At 34.8% G+C, this 20304-nt stretch overlaps 2 protein-coding genes across 3 annotated transcripts; both read right to left on the bottom strand.

Moving 5' to 3' along the window:
• Positions 1 to 406: 406 nt before the first annotated feature.
• On the bottom strand, positions 407 to 12181 carry LOC140825508 (ubiquitin C-terminal hydrolase 12-like). Of its 2 annotated transcripts, none has more exons than XM_073187342.1 (32): positions 12000 to 12181; positions 11575 to 11662; positions 11299 to 11437; positions 10853 to 11010; positions 9995 to 10260; positions 9670 to 9888; positions 9474 to 9582; positions 9282 to 9397; positions 8401 to 8499; positions 7708 to 7817; positions 7473 to 7547; positions 7124 to 7202; positions 6903 to 7049; positions 6731 to 6811; positions 6522 to 6641; positions 6043 to 6165; positions 5062 to 5139; positions 4810 to 4898; positions 4615 to 4723; positions 4443 to 4511; positions 4224 to 4334; positions 3708 to 3763; positions 3412 to 3589; positions 3164 to 3265; positions 3001 to 3072; positions 2667 to 2732; positions 2269 to 2334; positions 1853 to 1939; positions 1558 to 1674; positions 1359 to 1433; positions 1180 to 1266; positions 407 to 1018 (listed from the first exon to the last, which is right to left on the bottom strand). In XM_073187342.1, the coding sequence occupies exons 1-32, from the start codon at positions 12027 to 12029 to the stop codon at positions 977 to 979; spliced, it is 3363 nt and encodes a 1120-aa protein (XP_073043443.1). In that variant the 5' UTR covers positions 12030 to 12181; the 3' UTR covers positions 407 to 976. The 2 variants fall into 2 exon arrangements, with proteins under 2 accessions (XP_073043443.1, XP_073043442.1); XM_073187341.1 differs by having other exon boundaries at positions 11299 to 11446; positions 12000 to 12180.
• Positions 12182 to 14378: 2197 nt separating this feature from the next.
• On the bottom strand, positions 14379 to 18358 carry LOC140825507 (uncharacterized). Its single transcript, XM_073187340.1, has 10 exons — positions 18197 to 18358; positions 17540 to 17784; positions 17240 to 17444; positions 16919 to 17009; positions 16687 to 16832; positions 15799 to 16042; positions 15592 to 15696; positions 15320 to 15502; positions 15035 to 15236; positions 14379 to 14937 (listed from the first exon to the last, which is right to left on the bottom strand). The coding sequence occupies exons 2-10, from the start codon at positions 17772 to 17774 to the stop codon at positions 14453 to 14455; spliced, it is 1896 nt and encodes a 631-aa protein (XP_073043441.1). The 5' UTR covers positions 17775 to 17784; positions 18197 to 18358; the 3' UTR covers positions 14379 to 14452.
• Positions 18359 to 20304: the final 1946 nt, after the last annotated feature.

The following is a 20304-nucleotide window of genomic DNA, read 5'->3' as shown; positions in this document are numbered from 1 at the left end:
TTTTATCGTACATTCCCTTGAATGGTATTTTATTAAATTTATCAACCCAATCGTTTGGATAACAAGTCATCCACATATTGATGGAACTCCTCTCTCGGGGACAGTGTTGCTTTGCCCATGAGGGCCGCGTAGCCTGTACTCGTCATGGGAATTGAGGTCCCGCAAGTCTTGCTTCTCTGTAAGGAGTGTCCTATGATTCATCGAGCGTCGATCGTAAGAATGGACAAAAGTTGAATCGGATAGAAAACCCAACAAAACGACGCCAAATTAAAGAAATTCTAAGAATCAATGTCGGCTGGTAAACTAACCTCCTTAAAAATGAATTTAAACAGACGCTACTTATTTGTATAAATTATAGGACGAAACACCTGGCCAAGACCATTATAAGTTCTGAATCATTTACACCTGATGAACTCGGTAGGCGAAATCGACCAACCAAGCTTATGGCTCTATAAATAGCAACATAATTGTTTCTTTTACAAAGTGATCTCCCCTATTTATAAAAACAGGAAATACAACCAAAGGGGGTGAAAAGAACTTCAAGCGAAAATTAACAAAATTAAAGAGAAGTCGTACGGAACTCATAACTATACCAAAGGGGGGGTGAAAAGAACCTCAAAAGAAAAATAATAAAATTAAAGAGAACGTGGTACGGAACTCCTAACTATACCTACCAACCTTGCAGCCCCATCCACCAAAATCTTGTCATGCTCATAACATAAATTACGGGGACGACATAAATCTTCCCGGCTACTTCAAGAGCAGGTGACAATGGGACACAAAGCAAAACACTATTCCCCCAGCCAAGTCAGAGGACAAAAATAATAGCCAAAGGGGTGACTATATGTCCAAGAAAGAACGGTAGAAAAAGCAGCATCACACATCCTTTCTGCCATATATTCTCCTTAGCATATCCACAGTTGAAAAATCCCGCGTTCGAATTGTGGCTTTCAGATTTAGGTAAACAAAATTATAATTAATTGTATATTTTCACAGGCTTCTCAAACATGTGGCGGTTCTGCAAGACAGAAAACAAAGAAAACTTCAAGATCATGTTCAAGCAAATACTCGTAGTCTTTTAGGGGTAAACTCGGTTAACCAAATCTGTACACACAACGTTGAAACCAAAGTTATTAGAAATAAATAGTTAATGTTCTTTATGTTGTGACGAAGTGTTACCTGATTGGCAGCATAAGCCCTTTTAGGAGTAGTATCAGAGTGTTCTAACCCAAGATACTGCTCCCAAGCACCATAAACATCTCTTCTCTGAAAGATAGGATGTACATGTTACTTGATAACACCATAAAAATTTCTGAAAATGAAAATCTACTAATAACAATAAGATTCAAACAGGAAACCTGAAAACGACTGGAGACAATGTCAGCATCCTCAAGGTACTCCGGGCGTCCCAATGACAAAAAGGCAAATTTCCACTGGATTTTGAATTAGAGTATCAAATGACATACAAGTTTGGAGACAAAATTGGTAAAAACTTCAGGTAAATGAAGTGTAATGGTTTGATAAGGATAACTAGAATTAACCTGAGATGGAACATACCTTCAAAAATTCCTCATCGGGAACCTGCAATTTCTTTTGAACGCGTATTTTAACATCTGCCAATGTTTCACCCTCATGTATGACCAAAAAGAAGGGTTCACCAAAGTTCTGGACTTGCTGTTAAAAGAAATTATGAAGAAAATTTTAAAGCGCTTGTAAGTACACATGCCTAAGGTTCATTTGGTTTTGCGCATCAATCAAGCTTAATATTCTAACAATATATTAACCCTGTGCAAGAATAACAAGCAAAAATAAATGGCAATTAGCATAGAAATTATGTGAATGCTATGGGTACCACTTGATTCTGAGCATTCTCCTTTGTGAAATGGTAAACATGAATCAAGCGATCATTGGGTCCAAGATTCTTCTCTTCTTCTGGAACCTATTATAGAATAAAACAAGTTGAACCGTAAGCCACTAGAATAAACATGTAAACTGAGGCAAAATATCACGGTTCCTACCAATGAAAGGAAAAAATCATACTTGGAACCCTGAAATATAGAAGTGAAAATTCATTTGACACTGCAAAATTATGCCTTTCCACCCAAAAGTGGTTAAGATTTTCAAAAAAGTTGGTGTCCTTCCCAACAATTTATGCAGTTTACAATTAAGCTTTAAAACTTACAAGTAATAAAACTCAACCAGGGAACAGCTAGCTATAGAAAAAAGATAGATGAAAAGGTAACAACAATTTCAAAAAGCAGGTGATACCTCTTCAGCACGTAGAGTCCAGTACTGATCATTTATATTCTCAATCTTCTCGTTGATTGGAAATATCTGCAAAACAATATTAGCGGAATGTACATTGTGAATTACAGAACCCACACAATATACTGAAATCAATTCAAGGATCATCTGAATTATCAAAGGTTTTTAATTAAGACTTGGGTTATAAATTTCACATGGTTCAAGTCAAGGTAAATTCTTCAGGCAGTTGAGGATAAGATTGATTGACCCAAACAACTAGCCATCTAATTTGGGGATGATAATCCTGAATCCAAGAACACTTCTGAAGATGGTAGTTTCTAAAAGTAAGGTGGATTATGACTCTAGAAAATTATTATTGATGTAAAAGCCAAAAAACCAATGCCAGACCAATGAAAAATTACCTTGTAAATCTTGTGATAGAAAACTTCAAGCAGCCTAAGTTCCACATTTGGATGAGACAACTCTACCTGTCAATAATTACAAAAAGATGTTAGTTTCAGTTTTAATCTTAAAAGTCGAGGATAATCAGGCATGAGTGTCAAGGTAGGACGAACGGATCTGTTGTCACAAGTTAATTTCAGTTTTTAGCATCTGATTCTCCTATAGGTCCACAAGAACAAGCATGAAAAATTTCTGCTGGGTGGTGAAATTTTAAGGATGATTGAAGAAACAAGAAGCTCCATCTCAACAACATTAGAAATTCACAATACAACTTGCTCCAGCATGAATCCCAACCTTTGTTTTGATCTCATTAAGCACATCTCCGACAGTGCTTTGTTTTGGCAATCTAATATTGAGAATTATAGCCTACAAAAAGACAATGTGATGTATGTCATAAAATTATCCCAACTCAAATTGAAAAGAATATCACAAGCATACAGCACATCAACAACAGCACCTCATCCTTTGTGGCGTGATGGTATGCAACTTTGAGAGTTTTTAGGCATTGCAATTCTGGAAGGGGAATGTCCAGTACTTCATAATACAGTATATCAGAAATCTGTAAAGGAAAGTATATTGATCAATCTGTCAGATCTATACCCACATCCCACCAACCTGCGACCATCTTAAACAACTCTTCTCTCGCCCCCAAAAGAAAATATCAATAATGATGATGACCGTGATAATGGATAAAAAAAGAGCTACCTGATTGTAGTGGACAAGCATGTCTAACAAATGGTCCACTGATCTGTATTTGACAGGGTTAGGTTTCGGTTGCTGAGAGTAACAATTGTGAGTAGTGAGTCGAATTTTAGATGGATCATCTAATCCAAGACGCTGAGCAATTCTTTCCACAACATCATCGTAGGTGTGATTCTTTGCTCTATTAATTCATGCAACATATTGTCATGGAAATTTGATAAAAGACTGCAACAAATAAATAAACAGAGGAAAAAAGAAGCAATTCCAACAGTTTGGTTATGGTGTCAGAATGTACTCACAATTCCAGGCTAAACTCGTCTTCCTTGGGTCTCTCCAACGTTCTAAAATGCACAATCTGCACGCACCAATATATGCTGAAAAACAACTTTGAAAATGGGGTAATGAAGTGCAGGATTATAGCTTTATAACAAAGATTTTCTTCAAATGGGAAAACATAGAAATCAAACAAGTTTTCCAATAATATAAATAACGACGAAAAGCTTTACAAAGCAGGAATGATTACTGACCTACATCTCAACAATACTGAGAGAGAGAGAGAGAGAGAAGAAAGAAAGATAAGCAAGCTAATAGAATGACCTAGAAGGGCGGTAAACAGATTTTCTGGGACTGTGTACTAATAAATTCAACAAAATATGGAGGTTAGAAAGTGCTTAAAGCATGAACATTTAATTAACTATGAGTATCCCGAATCAATATGGACGACAATGGATTTCCTCAGTCACAATATATATTATTTTAACTGACACACCAAAAAGACCCTTCCAGACCATTTGAAAAGATATGCAACTATAGACCTGTCGATTTTTCACATATTCCAAAAATGACGGGACATCGGGAAACCGGATTTGCTCTTCACTTTCGGGAGGAGGGTGTTTCTGGAAGCAAATGATGTCCCCATCTTCAATCTACGAGAGAAAGAATAAGTATGGGAAGAGAAAAGGAGAGAGAACATAGATTAAATAAAAATTATAGAAACTATAAGTCAAATAATAAAAGTACACAACCAATGAAACCTGACTAAACCGGAATGAAGCTCTTTTATCAAGTCGTTCACACATTACATTAGGCTCAAATTTTATTTCCTGTAAAATGTCAAACAAGAAAAAGGTATAAACAAATATGATGCATGCTATTAACTAGCTATGGGCAGTTCGAATGTACTGCATAACGGAGAGATGGGCAAACCTCATAGAGTTCGATCTCTTCATCAGGAGAAAATCCAGCCAATTGATTTAGTTCTGTCAAAATCTCAACAGGCTTGCTAGAACTTTTTACAAAAAGTCTACCAACATACCTGTAATATATAGTGTATCACAAAATAAAATGACAAGCACGATATAAAAAAACAAGAAAGTAATATATATTGGAGAGTAAAAATACCGGAGCTCTTCTTTTTCAGGATCATAAAGCTTAAAGAACAAAAGTATGTCGTCCTTGATTTTTTCAGGTGGAGGAACCGGAAGAAAATCCTAACATCAAATCATTAAAAATAGTAGAATCAGGGGAACTAAAATCCCACCATAGCCACATTCAAATGGTTGTAGGACAATCATACAATTAAACCATATATAGTTAGGCAGTCAAGCATAACTGCAAAAGTGACAAATTAATCTTTAACGTGGAAAAAAAAACCTGTCCACGCTCTACTTCCAGAAACAATTTCAGCTCAGCATTGTGGGCCTTATTGGAGACTTCCCTCAAAGCTCCAACCTGCACATGGTAGTTCCAACATAGTAAAAAGTATGTTGAAAACCAAACAAACAAAAACGCTGATTATTTGATCCTGTAAGGTTAAAAATTATCGTTTCCCAGATTTCTTTGGCCTGTTATTGGCTAAAAACTGTTTGAAAATCCAGGTGTTTTTGCTTGACTCACAATTCACAAACCACTAGTGCAGGTAATTTTTTGTTTTCCTATACATGAGCATGATAAACTCTGATTGAGCAACTTGCTCGAATTCAAAATCATAAAACCCTGAACTTAACTCAGAAACAGCCAACAGTTGGCCATTTTTCAGATTTTGTGTAGTACTTCTGTTCACATTGGAAACTTCGTAACCAGTCAAGTTAAATGATGGGTTTCAGTTTGAACTGAAATTGCAGCAGTTTGCAGAATTTATCGTTCTAAAGAGGCTCATACTAACACTCCCAAAAACGTTATGCCCAGGAAAAAAAAGGTTCAGCTACTCCTCCCTTTTCTTCCTATTTCATATTACATTCCAGCCTTACAAAAAAAAATTATTTTACCCCTCAATAGCTTCTGTAAACTTAATAATCTAAAGCTCTCAATTTGCATCCTACAAATGAAATTTCAATTATTATGGTCTGGCTCAGATCTCATAGCGAACAAAAAAATATTTATTCAAACAAAAGATTTCATATTGCCAGTGATTACTTTCAAAACATACTTTCACAGACCGTTGTCACAAATTAATAATTAATTATTGTAATATGAGCATACTGGCCCCTACATTGTACATCTATCAATCTCAAAAGGTTACTGTGCAGGGTAATTCGATATACTTGAGATACAGAGATAGTAAACATTCTCATAAAGTGCGTCAATATCATTATCAACAAAAAATTTGGAACCGGGAAGTGCAAATATATTTACCGTCTGTGCTTCCTCATGTGGAGTTAATGGGCGGTTTGGGCGATAGGTGTGGTTCTGCCTCTTAGCCCAAATCCAGAAACGCTGAAATTGAACTGGTATTCCAAATTCTTTGGCAACCTCCTCCTTGAATAACAAATACGATTTTAGCTAGCACTTTACCCAAAAGCATGAAAGGATTTTAAAATAAAATCTGGTTTCACATTTTTCTATACAATCATCATTTTCTATTCAATTTTTCACATTGTTCCAAAACAACTCGATTGTCATATCATATACAGACCCAATAGACTATACTTTCAAATTAAAAATACCCCACAAATCATTACAAAATTAAATAACCCAATACATTCGAGCATTTCAAAATATTTACATCAACTTTAGAAAACAAAACCAAAGAATAGTTACGCACACCAATTTGTCTTCTGGAACACATTCAGAAATCATAAGACCCGACATAAAATGGAACATTACTAAAGTACCTTGAAAAGGTTAAAAGACATTTGTTTCTGAATTCGGAAGTTACGGACTTTGTCATGATCAACAAGATCAAAATATATATCCTTTCCAATCTGTTCCTTCAAATCTTCATCTCGTGCAACCTAAAAAATGATAAAATATTACTTAGCAGCCAATTTTGCAAAAACACAGAAACGTTGCATGATAAAGTTTGCCAAACGAGAACAATAACCTTGATTATAGTGTAAAGATGAGCCTGAGCCTTATATCTTCTCTTATCTTCCTTTTCTTCCTGTTCCTTTTTCAGTCTTATCTGGAGAGGGTGGCGAATGAGATATTTCATCACTATCTTACTCCAAATAATTACGTGATAGGATGCAAACTGTTATCAGTTCAAAAATTACCCGAAGATGTTCCGCAATGTCCTTCTCATCCACATCACAAATTATCTTATCCTTGTCACTCACTCTAATATAAACAAGCATGTATGCATTAGAGTATTTTGTAAATTTGAATGGAGTGTTGTTGTAGCCAGGATTTGTCTGCGGCAACTGCAGGATGAAAAGGAGATGTGTAAGATAAAAGGAGGTAGGGCAATATCAAATTTAAAGGGTAATTATATCACCTCTTCCTCGCCACCATACTGCTCCTCTAATGCCTTCTTCATATCTTCCTTAGTGACTCTCTCATCATCAAATTTATACCTGAACAGGGAATTACAATATCACAATATCTGATGTAGTATTTCAAGACTCTAAATCAAACCTAAACCACAACTCCGGTGCAGCAAATAAAAGAATAGGCCACATTTATTCAAGGAAAATAGAACTGAGATTATTAAGCGATCAAGACTACGTTAACTGGTGGGTGGATTACAAAAAGCTGCATTTCAATCAACCTTAACTGTCCAATAGAGCGTTAAAGTCAGCTTAAGGAGGGGGTAGGTGAGATTCTTCAGGTGTAAAAACACATACCATTGATCAGTTAGTGTAGGCCGGATGAAAGCATAATAATGTCCACCATGTACCCCACCACTATGAACCAAGACACTGTAGGATAAAAGAGGTAATTGAAAAAAAAAGGTTAAGAGAAAATAATCAGTAATCAAAACAGATGCGCAGATAACATTACAGAGGCATGTTGTAAAGATAAAGATAAAGAAACAAAACAGAAAATATGTAGATAAAAGAAAAGGGAGTGCAAACCAACCTATGAAGCATGTAGAGGTTTCGAACACTTCTATCTGCTTCCGGTGACAAGAACTTGCCATTTTCCCTGTCAAGATCAAGCTCCAATGGAAATTCATAACGGTCATTTATCTGCACCACGAAGCATATTTTCAACATCACTGAAAGTATACATCAAATTAAGGAAAAGTAAACTCATCTGATAATAATAGTGAGCAATAAAGTTATAAATATAATATGGACACCGCATTGAAGTTCCAATGGAAAAGGTTGTTTCTAGGGAAAGAGAATTTCCTACAGTAAAAAAAGTGTAAAATGATCAACCTACTTCAACATAGAATTCACAATCAACAAAATTGGATGTATTGTCTGGATATCAACATTAGCAATGAAAATTAAGCGAGTGCAATACATTGCAAGACTATGTTTGCTCTAAGGATCTCAATATGAACCAGACACAAAGCACAAATCAAGATGATTAAAGAAAAAAACAGTCAACAATATATGCATTAAGGTATTAATCCTCTAATGTTGACAAAGAGATTTAAGATCACATGATGGGCATCTGTGTCTGCTATACACCAAAGAGGTAAAAATTATAAATCAATAATCATACATGCTGTCAGCAGTCAGCACATGCTAATATAACAAGCAAGCAAAATAATCACATTACTCAAGTAAAACTATAGTAGACAACAACATTCAAGCTACTAACCTTGACCATTGTATCTCTCATAAAATCATACTCAAAGCGCTTTAACTGAAGCTGGAGAACTGGAGGAAAGTCAATGAATAAGACACCCTTCTTCGCATCCTATGATTTAAATAAATTCATCAAATCAATACTTAGATACGAAGTGGCCACTACAATGAAATGACACATGGATTAAACTACATTATGATTCACGGATTGAATCAAAAAGATGCACAAAAAAGCCAAATGATATTTTCATTTATAAATAAAGTAAACAAATTTCCTGCCTACCATGAAAATAGAACTTCAGTAGAGAAGAGTGCCATAATTGATAAGTACAGAAAACCATTAATTTCTAAATTTCTAAAATCGTCACTTTCCTTCTAGTGGTCCATAAGAAGCAGTTATTTATATATTGTCAAACATTTATAACACTTATAAGATCACCAAGGACTGTTTGCAATCCAAATTCAAATGAAGAGAAAATTCAAATTCAAATAAGACTCAAATGTAATTGTGTCCTTAAATTCTTTTCACTATACATGTAGTTTTAACCTCTATTTTTACCAGAGGCCTGCTGTTTAACTTCAGTGATTGACCTAATTCTCAATTCGATCTCACCCATAAAAACTTTAATTATTCATATTTCCAATTTTCTCGTTGAGCTCAACAAACGCAAAACATTATAATTTTTATGATGTTTAAAAGCCGAATATGCTCTCACAACCACAGTCTCTAGAGACTGGAACCATGATAATTCGATCCTTCAGCTACCGGTAATATGATTTCATTGGTGAGTCTCAAGAATCATTACTATCAGATGAATCTTTTAGCTTCGGCAAGAATTAAAAAATTTAAAGACACATTATGTCATTATTTAATAGAGAAGCCGAGCAATTTACCTGCAGACCATGTTCTTCAGCTTGATATTTGTTATCTCCTTCGAGACGCTCAACTTCCACATATTTGTCAAAGGAAGCATAAACATCTTTACAACCTTTTACGTCAAGTTGTAGGTCTGCCGCCAAAAAGAACTTATGTCACACATCCGTCCACCACTAACCAATATCATAAGTCAAAAAAACAACTAATACCATAAAATGATTCTTTTCTTGTAGATTTGAAGTCAACATTGATACATTCAATGTAATTCATATGGTGCCCCTCAAACAACTTTTGTATAGTACCTTCGACAACAGTTCCCTGCGCCAGTAAAATAACCACAATTACATCACAATAACAAAAGGAAAAAAGAATATTTAAAGAAGGGCGTGTAGTCAGACACCATACCTTCATCTTGTCTTCTAGCTTTTCACATAGAACTCTGTTAAGTTCTTGCACATCATGTTGCATGAAGGAATCATATGTATCCCATCCAAACGACTTGGTAAGTTCTTTTGTAGCCACACTAGTGTCATTGTATTGAAGCTTATAAAACAAACTCTGTAAAGCCAAGGGGATGCTCCCTGAGGGGTTATCATTTTCTGTTGTCGGCATATGATACACAGCCTGATAAAACATTTTTCAAGTGAGGCTTCTTTGTGCTTCCCTAATCATGAGCGCATATAAAAAAAAACAAATCTGAACTAGCTATAGCATGAGAACCTATTGTAACCTTTCTAAAGTAAGGGATATGGTACAAGGTTTGGAGCAACGAGTTCATGTAACAAGTAGCTCCCTGGTTCTTAAGTCCAACATAGCCTGTCTCCTTCTTTGAGTCATATGCCCAGTAATCAACAACCTTACGTACAGCTACATCAGCTTCAACAATACAAATATCATTCACGAGGTATCCCTTATTAGGATCGTAAAGCTCGCTAAGAGGCATGAACGATGTGAAACCCCAATCACTCTCCCTTTGGTTGAATTGGTGTTGTGTGTCTGTGAAACATGCAAAAGCCAATCAACACATCAAAAAATAATAATCCAGGTAAAAAAAATCATTTGAATGGCTGAATGATGAAAGGTCAATATATTCTATTTTATGCACCTCGACAAGAAATTTAATAAAACAAAATGAAAATTTAACTAACTCATCAGACCAAAGTGACATTAGATCATTCGTAAAAACGATGATAATGTAATGATAATCAAATATTAACTAACAATATACATCCAATAGAATGGAGAAATTGTAGATTTCACATATGCATACTTTTCGGTGCTAAATTTTAGTTTGGGAATAATAGACAAAACTCCATTTCTGAAACACTAAATCATGAGGAGCCAAAAGACAACACAACAAATTGAGAATGGTGAAGAAGCCAGTATCTTCACAATGAAGAGCATAATAAATCGATTATAATTTTATATTCCACAAGTTTTTTATCATTTTCTCATCTTATTTTTGTGAACATTTTAAGATAACATCCAACTGGGGAACTATGAGAATATGTTTCGATTAAAACATAGAACAAATTGCAGTTCCAGCTTTAACAACTTGCAATTAGATCGGGCCAGTTTTAGAAGATACCTTTTTTGATCGTATACTTGTTATGCATCTGATTAACTACCGCCAAACTAAACTGTGAATATCTATTCCACCCATAAGGCAAGGTCGCTGAATCAGCCACATCTAAATACATTGACAAGTACTCCACATTATTTCCTTTAGGAAATATAAGCACCCGCCTGCAAAAACCATTGTAAGTCTAAGCGAAAATAAGTCTTTCAGAAAGCCTTAATCCATGCAAGTCAAACCGAAATCAAGTCATATTCATATTCTGTAAGAAAGTGGTAACGAAAATAAGAAATTCTTTGCTCAAGAAAAAAGGAAAAAAAATCAAGAATTTTATCTACAACAGAATTCAAAAAATGAATTGCATGCCAACAATGTGGATACAACAAAACAAAATCAATATCCTTCCTTATACAGATATAAAAACGACAAGATGGAGCAAAATTACATCTACCGATTACCATTTATAACCTCCAACAGTGAAGACATCAGAATAAAGCTTCTTTATATTCAATCGGGAAAAGTTCTCGATCGCCCATGTAAAGTGTGATGCCTGTGGCTCATCACTGGCCTGGTTTTCTACTGTTCCATTACTCTCTGCTGCAGTCGCTGGAAATCAAAAGCACTATCAAACTCTTGTTTCAATACAAATAAGAAAATTGGACCAACAGGAGTCCAACCAGTGAATCTGGCTACAAATAAATAAACAAAGATTCAAGTACTGTGGAAAGGATCACCTTCCATAGGCTGCGGACCTTCCACTAAAGGCTGCGGACCATCAACTAAATCTGAGTGCGGCACTAGCATCTCTTCATCTTCTTGTTGCTAGAATCACAAAGGCAGGAACAAGAGTTCGATCCAGTGAAATAAAAAAAAAGCAAAAAAAAAATTCCCTTGCATTAAATCAACAAAATAGAACTAAAATAAGATTCAATTCAGTAATTTAAACCTCCCCTTCACTCAAGCAAAACCCTAGTCGATCACAAAAGATTCATCCCCCAATATAGACACAGGCACAGATAGGTAGACAACAGATTCTCCGCCACAAATACACCAATTACAATAATCCAGTACTACATGCACAAGTACGCGGAATAGAAGCGTAAAATTTTTAAGAGCAAATACGAGCGAATATAAGCAAAAAAGAAGAAAGCCGAGTTACATCCGACGGATGAGGCGTCATCATCGTCATGGCCGGATATATTGCCACCGCCTGATTGATAAATTGACGGGGAAATCAGAATAATGCGAATGGGAGAAGAGAGGGAGAAGAGAGGGAGGGATATTTAGAGAGAGAATGGATGGTAGGCTTCTGGGTTTTCTGGGCGTGGGCTTTCGAAGGGAATATTTTGGGTATTACAGGCAAAGGTAAGGGTAAAGCGGGGAGTTCGAGATATGGAGCAAGAGTAACAGACTATTGTAGTACCATAATATTTAATGGCAAATAGAATATTGACACGTGGTTATTGCTATTTTCGTTTATTTCTTTTTGTTTTCATATAATTGGATATAGCTTGGGCCGATGTTATGGAATAAACCGACATCAGTTGTCTCCTTTTGTTTTCTTTTTCTATTTCCCCTTAATATTCTTTTTTGTACATAATAAATAATATTTTTTTACTTAATATATTTCCGGCGCGCTTTATAATTATCATATCACGAGACATTTAAAATTACAACTATACATTAATTTACATATATTTTAAAATTCAAAAATTTATTCATATCATTTTCTTTGTTTTTAAATTTTTAGATAATGCATCACTCATAATTGAAAAATATTTAAAAAACTATTAACTTAAAATAATAAAAATATCATATTTAGATAATAAATAAAAATTCGCCATATAAACATACGCAAAAAGTCACCAGTAGGATATAAATGATAAAATAGGTAATGGGATAACGCGGTCATATTTTTTTCCAGAGTACAAATATGATATTATTTCATGCTATAAAGATATAATGTAATTTTCCGTACTACTTACCAGATTTGAACGTACACCTCAATATTGCTTATCTCGAGCAAAGAAAATATAAAAAAAAAAAAAAACAAATTAACAAATCTATTACACGGCATTTTCATGAGTTTTTGTGCTTGTGCGTGTTTTTAATTATATTTGGATTTAATTTTTATAAATAATTATATTAACATAATCTTGTTAAGATTTAGATTGCTAATTATAAATTACCGATTAAATATGTGTTAACTTAATTATACTTAATTTAATTAAAATTCAGAAGTTGATATGATGATTATGCTTTTTACAAAAATAATTCTAATAACAAGTTAGTGTCAAATTAATTATTTATCAAATACTACTCACTTATGATTTTCAACTTTTCACTGAGATTTTGGTCATCAAGCCCGTCTCAAAACGCCATACTCAGAAGCCCTTTTGAGTAGCAAGTACTGCATTCACGCCAAAGGATTCGAAGTGAACACATGAGCTCGAGTAGGGGATTCGTTGTACTACGGTTGCGTGCCGGTGATTTTAGCAGATCACTGCGACCTTCCTTATGCTGATATCTTAAATTGGAACAGATTCTCAGTTATTGTTGCGAGAATGGACATCCCAATTCTGAAGAAAATACTCCAACAAATAAGCTTCGACGAGTACTTGAAGTTGCAGAATCACGTGATGAAGGTGCAGAACCATTTCCAGTGGCATCATTTGCCAGTTGATTTTGACGCTTTTTACATGGTCATGTTTGAGTTATGGCTTCGAAGAAGTCATTCGAGGATTCCTATTTTTTAATTTGTTTTCTTAATTTTAACACGTTCATTTATATATATACACACATGACACAACTACATGATTAATTCAAATCTCTGTACGTCTTCTTGTACCGGCTCATGATCGAGTTTTCAATATAATTCAAATTAAAAAAAAAATTAAATTCATACTTGACGTTCTTAAATTCTAGCCGTGGAAAAAAAAAATAAAATTTATTGTATTTCTACCCAACTGGTGAGGGTTAGTAACTGAAAAATTATATATGAAATTATTAAATTATATTAAAATTATATCATTACCATGTATTTTATCACTCTGATTACACATCTTTTAATTATCCTATCACCAAAATCAAATAGTACCATATGGACGTGAAGTAAGAAAATTGTTCCATATAAATCATTTCTAGTTTTGAAAAAATTATGACATTTAGTGATGTAGCTAATTTTTATCAAAATTTTAGAAGAAACATGTTTGATTCTATTTCTCCAATAACATCCCATGTTAGATCTCAACAATATTTGGTAAAAACTTTAAGTTATTATAAGTCTCTCACAACATTTGGGCCGCCGTCTACATTTGGTTTTAAAAAGTGAAATCGAAACAAACATGTCCAAAAATTAGGTCCAATCGAAAGCGATCCAGTAGGCCCAGTTGGATAACCGAATTAACAACACGGTTTTGCTAAAGATAGCAGCAGTAGCGTTTTTAATACTTTTTTTTCTCTTTTTAAAAAATGTAGCGTTCAGTGAACATAGGATAAACTAGTTACTAGCTAATGGTCAACAAAGTAAATAAATAAATGATCAAGAATGTCAACCTTATTTTCTTTCTAATAAAATTCTCAATCAGACAAACGACAAAGGTGAGAATCTATTTAAGCCTTCACAGATTCTGTAGTGAGTCCATATCCAAATGGGAATAGCGGGTCGTAATGTCGATCCCCGACGTTCATCGGAAGTTGATCAACGGTTTTGAACCACGTGCGTGGAAGTTTGCCCGAAAAACCATAATCACCATACAGAACATCAGCGACACCTTGGCCTTCTGTTCCTGGAAGCCAAGCAGCTACAAGTGCATCGATTTGAACCAGATATGGCTGAATCACGACTGGACGGCCCGTGATAAGAACGACTACACATTTTATCGAGCCACAGACAGTTGTTATGCTGCTCAGTCCAGGATCAGGAAGTGTCAACTTAAGGTTGTCTCCAAATGTCTCTGCGTAAGGAGGTTCACCAACTACAACAATGGCATAATCGAATTTGTGGGATTTAACGTATCCGGAGTCGGGATTCTCCACAAACACCACTTCTGTTTCAGGGTCTACTGTGTTCTTGATGGCATTCAAGATCGTGGTACCTGATCATAGCAAGTGTAATCTTTTTCAGGTATTCAAAAATATTGCTAAGAGCCCCCTAAATGTCTGAATAGATAAATGAAAGGTTGTTGAATTTACCAGACGTAATATTGCCACTCTGTCCTTGCCATTGAATCGTCCAGCCGCCACACTGGTTACCAATATTGTCAGCATGTGTTCCAGCAACAAGTATCTTTGATGCCTTCTTAGGAAGTGGTATCACCGGCTCGTCTGCAGATCCGCCATTTTTAAGAAGAACAAGTGATTTTCTTACAGCTTCTCTCGCCAGTTCTCTATGTTCCTGTCATGTTTAAGCATGAATGACGCAAAAACTTCAAACATTTATTCTTGGAGGACATAGATAAAGAGAAATTTTGTGTGAACCTGGCTTCCTAGGTACTTGGTCATGCTATAATCAGCCAACGGATGCTCAAAGAGACCCATTGTAAATTTAACTCTTAAAATCCTCTTCACGGCATCATCAATTCGAGTCATGGGAATGAAGTCATTTTTCACCAAGGAGATGAGGCCGTCAATAAATTCAGTATAATTATAGGGAACCATGATCTGCAATATATATACATGATAGCTCATCAATATATACTTCACACCAAACTTATATGAACGCATATATTCATTCAAGCAACAAATGATACCATGTCAATTCCAGCAGTGATTCCAGTTAGGATAGAGTAAGTATAGTTCGCGTGAGGTGGAGAAGTGATTCGATCAATTCCTTGCCAATCCGAGATCACAAATCCCTGAAATGATTCATTCACAAACATTGACAAATGAGCTTAGTTCATTCATTTAAACCATATGTCAAGACTTTGACTCTAAATTTCTTTCAAACTAAATTATACTCTGAATTTCTGAGTGTTCTTGAGAAAACCAGTGACAAGATTGCGGTTAGCATGCATCTTTATCCCATTCCAGCTCGAATACGAGATCATGACCGTCGAAACGCCTTTGATGATGGCATTGTTGTATGCTGGCATATGAATACTGAGCAATCCATGCCTGGTTGCTACTGTGTTATTCTCATTTATCCCTTTTGTGGTTCCACCATCACCAACGTAGTGTTTCGCACATGCTATTACCTTATTCCTGAACCAAAAACAAACAAACACATGTAATTTATTTATCATTGTTTTTGCATATTTATAATTAAAATTTTGTAAATAGATACGTTTCACTACTTTAATTATCATATTTCTTCTTGCGAATTTTAAGACCTCACTTGTCCAAAATTAAAATCGGATTATTGGATATAGTATTAATGCATATAAGTCGTAAGCACGTCGAGTCTTGGAAATGAATTGGCGCACAATTGTAACCACAAGACAGATACATCTCTTTCCTTTACTAAAATAGGCCACACAGTCACCACACCTCACCAAGAAAAATATACACGCAACTTTTTCTGACAGTTAATATCTAGCCAAGTCAAACTGTGGTTTTATTTGCTTAATTCGTGCCCCTTTCCCGCCACTCACACGGTGGAGTTATGGTCCATGACACTAGTCCTCGACCTTTTGCATGATGCCAAAGGAGTCACTATCCCTTGAGAGTTGTGCCATTATTTAACCTCCAGCGAAGCTATTCGCATGGAACTTTCCTTCTCGCACATTAGGCAATACTAATGGATATTTTATTCTGTGCTCACCATCTAACATATATAAATTGGAAAAATAATGTATGGTAAATAAATACGAAGAAAGGAGGGACTAAGATTCAAGAGAGAGACTCACTGTCCAGCCATGAAGGGAACTCCTTTAGAAGAATTTGCAGGTATATCTCCCTGTAATCCAGGTATGATCTCAGTCATGGAACGAACCACGGCTGGATCTTCGCTGTAGCTTTCATAACATCGACCCCATCTTGGATCTCTGCAAACCTGTTTGTGGAAAAGAACTCGGTATTATATCTTATATCAAAATCCCTTAAAATTTTATAATGAATGAATTACAATAGACCAGTTACCGCAATGCAAGGAGCAAAAACATATGGAATGCCAGTAGCTCTGACTTCAAGTGCAGTTGCAGCTCCAATTTTCTTTACCAGTCCAGGATCTCTGTCAAAATCACACACATATATATTACTGTAACTAAAAGCTTCAAATATTTTTTTTAGTAAAATTGGCTGCTTCGCTTTGTCTTAAAGTTCTTGATTCGGTCATTCAGTTTTCTTGAAAATAATTCACAAGATCATTGCCTTCAAAAGCTCCAAAAGGAATAGCAAAGATCCATCTTTGCAAAGATAAAAAACAAAGAAACAAATCAGAAAAACCGTGTAGGCACTTGCCTAGTAGCTCCAAGGCCAACATTGTGGGGAAAAACTGTAGCCTTATACACGTTGTTGTGTCCATGAACCGCATCAATTCCGTATATCATCGGAATTCCAAGCCTGGTAGACAATGATCCCTTCTGAAAGCTGTTCACCATGTCCACCCAGGTCTCAGGGGATGCCTGTGAAGCCGGAACACTTCCTCCACCACTCAGCACGCTTCCTGCACCAAACCCAAGATTCAAAATAGTATATCGATTGAGGAGTTGCAGTAAATATCAGTTCATATAGAGGACAAGACTGCATTGATGGGACAACCTATATAGTACTTCTTCATGACTTCAGTTGATGCAACCGATCGTTCAATTTGCGTCATTTGGCCTATCTTTTCCTCTAAGGTCATCTTCTCCATCAGATCCTTGATCCGATCATTGATGGGTCTTTTTGGATCTTTATAAATCGTATACTCCGCATTAGATATGGCTGTGCAGTAGCACAATGCCAAAAATCCAATAAAATATGCCTGGATTTTCGCCATTTTTAATCTCAGCATAGCCTCGAAACTGAAATAAAAAGCTTGAAATATTACACGATAAAGTAAAATTGAATTAATTCGTATTCGTAATATTAAAAGTTCCGATCAAAACATACGATCAAATATAATGCCGATCCAAATTGGTATCATTTCACACTCTCTGTACTATTTCAAAATTCATCACGAACAATTAACTAATCAAACAAAGCAAATACACAAAAAGTATCAAAGATTTTCCACCGTCGGATTAGATTCCACATTCCCACATACACAATCAGCACTGAAACAAAAGCATGATTCCAAGCAGAAGAATCAGCATTTCCCAAATAAATCATACTTCAACGTATCAAAAATCAGCTCGAAACAAGTTTCCAAAAAAGAAAAAGTCAGCTCAAAACACATGAACTCAACCAGAAACACAGAAAAGGCAAACCGCTTACAGTTACTCAACTGGCCCGGAACACTATCTCTGGTTGTTGGGACTCACAGAGAGAAGCAAGAGATATTTTTTTGGAAGTAGTTTGCGAAAACTTGCGTGGGATAGTGGTGGTATTTATACAAAAAGTTCGTTTCAGCGCCTAACCCTTTTCTTTTTTACTATTACTATTTTGGAAATTGAATAGATTTATTGCTTTTAATATGCATTTAGGGCCCATAATTGAATCCTATAGGTCAGCTGTCAACGTAATTCAATAATTTCTTCAACTTTTTGGATATTATACAAAAGTATCGTCAATCAAACATTCCACGTGTTTAATTTAATATAAAGAATGAATCCAATAAAAAAAAATCGTAATTCATGAAAACAAATTTTTATGTATTCGATATCTCATATCTTCCTACGTTTGGGTTCGAACCCGATCTCTATATCAATCGTTTGTTTGTTTGTTTTTTTTTTTTGAGCTGATTTTAAAATAACGACAATTGTTTAAAAAGAAAATAGAGCATTCTATCGTGAAATATAATAAAAAATATATTTTATTTTATCTTATAAATCAGTATAGTGATATTCATATGAACTGGAAAAAAAATATGCACCATTTATCAATAGGTTTTAAGGTGATTTTCTTCAATAAAAAAATTATAAATAATTTTTAAAACTTTTCAATTTCAAAAAATAAAATAATTATTACGTAACTAAGTAGCGTACGACCACAAAGCTAGCAACACATCTATTCTATAAAATAAAATAATGTTTTATTTAAGTGAGGATTGAAAAATGGATAAATTGCGGATTAGCGGTGTGCCTCCTTCGTGGACTATTTTCAAATATTGGCCCCACTGATTTTATCACGATTATATGAATATCAAGAACGTGAAAGTGACCATACATATATACAGATATATTTTATAAAATTTTAATATATTTAATTTCATAAAATTATTCTTATATACAAGTATGTTTATAAATTTTTAAACCTATGTTAAGGCTGCGTTTGGTTTGAAGAATAAAATAAACTAATGATTAGTAAGTAAATGATAAAGAAAATGATTGTTGTAGGAATGTAATATATGGTGTTATGTTTGATATGATTTTTATGTGTAGGATAATTTTGAATTTTTTGATGAAAGGACAAAATTGTCCTTTCTTCTTTTTTTTTCCTTCTTCCACTCCGGCGGCGGCAACGGCGGTGACGTTCCAGCAACGTCGGTGCGGCCAGCAGTCGGCCGGAAGTTATCGGTCGACGGCGTCGGCTGGTTCTCGGCGGCTGCCTGCGGCAATCGACCGGCAGTCGGCGGCGGTTGTCGGCCGGCGGCGGTCGGTGGTGGCGGTGGTGGCGGGAAGTGGTGGTAAGTTTGGATATAGGAGGAGGGTAAAATTGGAAAAATAGGAAGGATTAAGAGCTAATAAATAATTTTAGAGGGTGATGAAGTATTATTTTAACGCACCTAATATAACTTATCATTCATAGGAGGTATTGATTTGGTTAAATAATCATGCGTACCAAATGAGGGATAAAGTGGGTTAAAGAAAATAAACCCACCTTATCACCCCTACCAAACTCTCCCTAATATGTCAATCAGTCTCCACATTTTTTTAATATATGTATTCAAATCAAATGTATGAATTTTGAGTTCTAATCAAAATTAAGATGCATGTTAACTACAACCACATATAATAATCGAACATAATTTTATATAATAATTAACTAAAAAAATTAAATTTTACTTATTAAAAATAATTTATTATTTTCTATTTATAATTCAATAAAATATTATATATAATTTTTTTGTGTGGTGTAATAAATATTTATTAAAATTTTAATAAATATGATTTTAAATTTCGTGAGAATTCGTGATCAAATGTTATATCTCACATTAATATGAATTGCTAATTTTCACACAGTGTAAAAAAAGAATGTTAATGTTAATTTTAAAAAATTATACTAATCAAAATCATGTTGACAATATAATCGAATTCATACATGATTAATATGTAATTGGTCACCAAACCAAATATATTTCTTTTATTTTATGGAGTCATCGTGGACCTAATCGATTGTCTAACAACATCAAATCAAGATTCTTAAGATAACGGGTACACGTT

The sequence above is a fragment of the Primulina eburnea genome, chromosome 3 (assembly GCF_022965805.1).
Source record: "Primulina eburnea isolate SZY01 chromosome 3, ASM2296580v1, whole genome shotgun sequence".
NCBI lineage: Eukaryota > Viridiplantae > Streptophyta > Magnoliopsida > Lamiales > Gesneriaceae > Primulina > Primulina eburnea.
Note: the sequence above shows the minus strand (reverse complement) of the source record. Positions and strands in the feature narration are given on the sequence as shown.